At 34.7% G+C, this 6,482-nt stretch overlaps 1 protein-coding gene across 1 annotated transcript; it reads right to left on the bottom strand.

The window, feature by feature from the left end:
• Positions 1 to 1,002: 1,002 nt before the first annotated feature.
• On the bottom strand, positions 1,003 to 3,072 carry LOC311084353 (uncharacterized protein). The gene is made up of 4 exons (XM_084116339.1): positions 2,746 to 3,072; positions 2,483 to 2,617; positions 2,250 to 2,347; positions 1,003 to 1,739 (listed from the first exon to the last, which is right to left on the bottom strand). Exons 1-4 carry the CDS (start codon positions 3,068 to 3,070, stop codon positions 1,647 to 1,649), a joined length of 651 nt encoding a protein of 216 aa, XP_083972465.1. The 5' UTR covers positions 3,071 to 3,072; the 3' UTR covers positions 1,003 to 1,646.
• Between the last annotated feature and the right edge of the window lie 3,410 nt (positions 3,073 to 6,482).

Below are 6,482 nucleotides of genomic sequence, written 5' to 3'. Positions count from 1 at the left end.
CACTCACCAGTGATGTGTAGTCTGGTGCCGTCGCTGTATTTAGGAGGAGCGTCTGTGGACACACAGTAATAAAGTCCTAAATCATCAATAGTGACATTATTTATGAAAAGATGAGGTTTTCTTTGCACTGAATATTTTTGTCTAAATCTATTATTGTAGTAATGAGGAGCTGTAGATGAGAAAGTGCGTAATATCAAAACCGGAGAATCTGGTAGTTTTAGTAATAACCAGTTAACCTCCTTTACATCAAAATCACAGTTTATCGACACATTTTGACCCAAATCTGTTAGTTGATCAGTTAAAGTCTCTGCAGCTTCACACCATATGAGCAGATCTGTGGAATAAACACACACACACTAAATATGGATTATTATTATGTCATTAAACATTATAAATAATCTTATAAAGAACAATAAAATATTCATAAAGTACAATAAACTCACAGAGGTAAAGCTGCACAATCTTCATGATGTTAAAACACTTGTTTCTTTCACACGACTGTAGAGATGTAACTTTACCCCAGAGCTTTCAAATGAATAGAGTGATTAACCACAATCAAGAGGAAGTGAAAGGCAGGTTTGCTCTGGCCACACGTTTAGCGTTTTTGTCTGTTTGTTCAAAACTCAACCCTTGACCTAAATATCTCTTGTTTTTAAAAAATATATATTTATATCTAATTCGCTGGCAGCAAAATGACCCAAGACACTGAGAACAGCTCCATTTTTTTTTTTCTTCAGTGTCATTCAAACACATATATTATGTTTTCTTCAACTGTTTCTCATTCTAACCCGTGATTATTAACTCATAAGTTTAGATGAGGTTTATGGTTTCTCTCTCTTGAATTTCAATGCTCTCAGCAGCCACTAATTCACCACCATTAACAATATTTATCCTCGAGGCAAGTGAGAATGTATTTTAATTCATCTGGATTGAATTTCTTTTTGCCTAGTACGCCCTCTTTTAACTAGAAAAGAAGTGTGAAACTTATTTCTCATATTTGTTAAACAATTTATTAATCTTTGTTAATGTTAGTTTTTAAAATACAGCTGTTCATTGTTAGTTCATGTTTGCTCAGGTTCATTAAATAATATTAACAGATACAACTTTTGTTTTCAATAATGTACTTCAATAACTTTCAAAAAAAATTTAATTAGCATGAACTAAAACTTCAAGTTTCTCTTGACTTCAAGTTTTGTCAAATCTATGTAAAACACAAAACATAAACTAGCAGAAAATGTCATGATTAAAAAATAAATAAATAAATAAATAAAAATAAATGAGATGTGTGATTTAATATCAAGAATAACAAAAAAAATTGCTGATAAAAAAAAGAAGCTGTTTCAGCCCCAAGAAACCTCATCATCCATGTGGTTTACCACTTTCACTGCTGAGCATGTCAGCGCACTTATAATAGAGAGAGAAAAAAATGATTATATTACTAAGCAAGATCTCCACTTAAAACAGTACCAGCAAAAAGTGTTACTATCATACACACACTGCATATTTACATACAATGCAGCAAACTCATAAATGGAAATGGAAATTAAAATCTACACATTTAAAACATAATAACAATACATTTTAGTTTGTAAAAAAAACAAAAAAAAACATGCATATGTAGGCACACTCTGTATTCATAAAGTGTATCACATCATACATTGGCTGTAATAGACAGTAGTGCTCTGCTCCTGACTAGGCCTGGTGTTACTGGAGCACATGAAGAAATCAACTTCAGCACACTGAAAGAGGACGATATTATATATGAATGGCCATATACAGTATGATAGACATAATGTACAGTCAGCCGATAGGAAAATAAACCCTAATAAGGTGATCAGGACCCCGAAATGAAGCATAGGGGTCTTGTATCATCCTGAAGGACTAATAGAAACAGATGAAGGATGATGTGAGAGATATAAAACTAGCACAATGATCAAATATAAGGTTTAGCACTAATTACAAGAAATATATTTGATCAGAATGCTGCAACTAACCAATCAGAATTGAGTATCCCAGACAGCATGTGTGCTGTTTTTAAAAGTAATTTTCTAAACCACATTTCATATAATTTATTTAATGTAGTACATTATCTGAAGTTGAAAGGATTTAAGTCAATTAACCACTACTAAAAGATAACTATTATATCACTATACTAACCTAAGAGCATAGTGCAAAAATAATGTGAGCAGGTTATATTTAAACTAATATATTAAAAATAATTAAGATAATTTATTTAAGAAGTGTCTTACCTGTGGATCATTTGTGTTTTGAGCTGCAGTGGTACTTTGAGGTTTATTTGAGGTATTTTTAGATCTTCTAGTTGCGTCAATGCAACTCTTCACCAAACCTGAAACAACAGTGAATAAACATCACTGAGACACTTCTTGACAGTTTAAACAAAGAGCAGATATGATATGGCTGAATTTGTGTATTGATTTAGAATTTGTCTCCATGTAGTTAATTCAATGAAATTTTTACAAACCTATCACTGCAATGGTCAGAAGCACATTCAGCAGGACAGATATGATGGTCATATTTCTCCATGGTATCTGGTGTTGTGGAGCGTCATCTGTCTGATTCCTGTGGACGGAGTCTGTAATATTCTTTTGGACAAAATCTGTAAAAGGTTTGTAGTTCAATCTTTATTCAGTTTCAGTCTTTAACAGAACAATGAAACTCAGATATCAGTTCTTTAAAATCCATTATATTGACTGAAAATACACATGAAATGATAAAATAACTCACCGCTGATGTAGATTTTGGTGCCGTTGTTGAATTTAGTTGGTTCACTAGTTTTCACACAATAATAAACTCCTAATTCATCAATGGTGATATTTCTGATGAACAGACGACTGTTAGTTTTCACTGAGTATTTGTGTTTAAAGATGCAGTTTTCATATTCAGCTTTTTCATATGTTCTATCATAAGTGCGTAAGATCAACACTGGAGGATCCGGTAATCTCAGTTTGTACCAGTAAATCTCCTTTATATCAAGATCACAGGTTATATTCACATCAGATCCTAAAGTTACTGGTGTGTTTGTTAGACTCTCTGTGGCTTGATACAACATGAACAGATCTATGACAGAAAGAAAAACACATTTATTAAGATATAAAATCAAAAGAAAACTGACTCAATCAAATGTGACGTGAGAAACTCACAGATCTGCAGCTGTATGATCTTCATTGTCTGATCCAGATGAATAATATCTGCTATAGTGATCATTCACACATCTCGAACTGTGTGCGGAAACACAAACCTCGACCACACAGACGAGAGGGGAAGTCAGAGCTGGCCTTCTCTGAGAACATGATCATTCTTAGTTGTTTAAATCAACAAGTCATTAGAAGATACAGTGTGTGTTAATATGCCAGTGTGTTTTATTTGAATATACAGATGTGTGAATTTTGATTTGCTCCTCAAAAAAACACATAACTTTTATATAACCATATAAAATTGTATTTATTTATTTATTTATTATTTGCTACCAGCACCAGGTGACATATCAGATTGAGCTTTGACTAAAATGCCATTGCAAAGACTCAAGCTTAAAGAAAAACATCTGACAATATCTTGATGAACAAATCAAAATGTGCACGTCTGACTGGCTGTTTGTTCAGATGTTTAGTGGAAAAACATGCAGAGTTTCCACATTTTCATAATGCAAGAATTTTTTCTCAGAGTTTATTTTAATTTAAATATTGTATTGTTTGCTTATATTGTTAATTGTGAACATTGTGACTGTCAGTCCTACGTTTTAATAATCAATTCCAATTATAAATTTGCACTGCAATTCATATCTCTACCACATGATGCCAGTGTAAACTTTTGTAGAGACTTTAAAGAGGCATTTACCTGAAATATGTCCAGGACAGCCTAATTTTGTGAAAGATCAGTCAATCTAGGCAAGGCAAGGCAAGTTTATTTATATAGCACATTTCATACACTATGGAAATTCAAAGTGCTTTACATAGAGAGGAATACAAATAATCACAAAATAAAAGCAAGGAAAATTCCAACAGTTATTCAAAAGCTTTACATATAAAGGTATTATAATAATCACACTATAGCAATTCATTGATCTTTGCATAGGAAATAGACACAAAATAAAAGCAGGGGAAATTAAAACAGTTATAAAAGAAATTAAAAGAGATAAATGATACAGTTATAAAATGAATTAGAGTAAAATGAATTAAAATAGTAAATAAACTTCTCATCTGGCAAAATACCGGTGTTTCTTATTTTGACTCTGAGCCCACCAGATTAGTTATCTGTACCAATCCAGACCAGTAATCTGTACAAATCACCACAGTGTTCCCTTGACCGTCATGAGTCAATCCCTCTCAAACTCCACCACAATACCCTTCACAAAACACCGGTTATCAATCAGTGCCATTTGAGTTCAGTTTAGAATCAAAAGGAGAATTCAGAGATAAAATACAGTGTAATCAGTCGGACGCACAGTGCTCATTCAGTAAATGCACAGCTAAACAGAAGTGTTTTGAGTCTGGATTTGAATGTGATACTGTAGGAGCACATCTGATCTCTTCTGGAAGCTGGTTCCAGCTGCGGCTGGCCTAAAAGCAGACTCATCATGCTTAGAGTGAACCCTTGGTATTTTTAGTTGATGTGATCCTAGTGATCTGTTGGGTTTATATTCAGTGAGCATTTCTGCAATGTATTGAGGTCCTAGGCCATTGAATGATTTATATGCCTGTAAATAATGATAAGTAAAATGTGTGGAGAACTTTTTAACACAATACCCAAATATTCGAAATATGTGTAATTCCCAAATACTTTGCTTACATTGATAGACATCTTTAAAAAGAGCAGATACACCCCCACCTCTTCTACCCGCTCTGCATACACTCATAAAAGTAAAGTTAGGAGGGGATGTTTCATTGAGGATTGTTGCACTGCAGCAATCTAGTATTAATTTATTTGTTAGTTTATCTGTCAGGTTTTATTGATTTTTAATATTTGTCCAGGTTTTCTTTATTATAACATTAGAACAACTCAATGTATGTATTTAAACAGCCTTTTATCTATAAAAGGATTGTTTCAAATTTGGTGAAGATATTCTTGAATGAGTGAATGAATGAGTGAATGAGGCATTTATATAGCGCTTTCATATGTACTACCATACACCCAAAGCGCTTTACAATCATGTCAGGTGATCTCTCCTCAATCCACCACCAGTGTGAGCATCCACTTGGATGATGCGACGGCAGCCACAGAACAACGGCGCCAGTGCGCTCACCACACACCAACTATAGGTGGAGAGGAGAGAGAGTGATAGAGCCAATTCAATGGATGGGGATTATTAGGAGGCCATGATTGGCAAGGGCCATTGGAGGGATTTTGGCCAGGACACCAGGGTTACACCCCTACTCTTTATGAGAGGTGTCATGGGATTTTTAATGACCACGAGGAGTCAGGACCTCGGTTTAACTTTTCATATGAAGGACAGTGCTCTTTGACAGTATAGTGTCCCTGACACTATACTGGAGCGTTAGGACCCACACAAACCTACATAGGACCACATAGGACCCACACAGCGGCCCCTGCTGGCCTAACTAACACCTAACAACTAACACTTAGAAAGAAATGGTATCTGCAAGGATTTTCAGTCAGGATTTAGACCGTACCATAGTACTGAGACAGCTCTTATTAGAGTCGCAAATGATTTGCTCTTATCATCTGATCGTGATTGTATCTCGCTATTTGTGTTACTCGATCTTAGTGCTGCATTTGATACTATTGACCACAACATTCTTTTAAATAGACTCGAAAATGATGTTGGCATTAGTGGAATTGCATTAGCATGGTTTAAATCATACTTATCCGACCGTTATCAGTTTGTAGCAGTAAATGAAGAGATGTCTTATCAATCAAAAGTTCAGTATGGCGTACCACAAGGCTCAGTACTAGGACCGTTGCTGTTCACTCTGTACATGCTACCCTTAGGAGATATCATTAGGAAGCATGGCATTAGTTTTCACTGTTATGCTGATGATACTCAGCTCTATATTTCTTCACGCCCTGACGAAACTTACCAATTCACAAAATTAACGGAAGGCATAGCTGATATAAAAAATTGGATGACTAGTAATCAATTTAATTACTTAATTCTGAAAAAAACAGAGATTCTAATTATTGGACAAAAAACGTCCTCACGTAATGACCTAGAATACTGTCTAACACTTGATGGCTGCTCTGTCAAGTCTTCGTCGTCAGTTAGGAACCTGGGTGTGCTCTTTGATATCTGTAAAACTGCATTTTTCCATCTTAAAAATATATCTAAATTACGTTATATGAAAAATGCAGAACAATTAGTTCATGCGTTCATAACATCAAGGCTAGATTATTGTAATGCTCTACTGGGTGGTTGCCCTGCACGCTTAATAAACAAATAACAGCTGGTCCAAAACGCAGCAGCTCGAGTTATTACCAGAACCAGGAAGTACGACCATATTAGCCCG

The sequence above is a fragment of the Abramis brama genome (genome assembly GCF_963993115.1).
Source record: "Abramis brama genome assembly, chromosome: 6".
Taxonomy (NCBI): Eukaryota; Metazoa; Chordata; class Actinopteri; order Cypriniformes; family Leuciscidae; genus Abramis; species Abramis brama.
Note: the sequence above shows the minus strand (reverse complement) of the source record. Positions and strands in the feature narration are given on the sequence as shown.

What these genes read in the sequence shown, in the direction of transcription:
- LOC311084353 (XM_084116339.1), bottom strand. Translation starts at nt 3,070, where the DNA reads ATGTTGTATCAAGCCACAGAGAGTCTAACAAACACACCAGTAACTTTA. An exon ending in CACCAAAATCTACATCAGCG is followed by an intron (nt 2,618 to 2,745) that starts GTGAGTTATTTT and finishes AACCTTTTACAG; the next exon opens with ATTTTGTCCAAAAGAATATT. An exon ending in TCTGACCATTGCAGTGATAG is followed by an intron (nt 2,348 to 2,482) that starts GTTTGTAAAAAT and finishes CTGTTGTTTCAG; the next exon opens with GTTTGGTGAAGAGTTGCATT.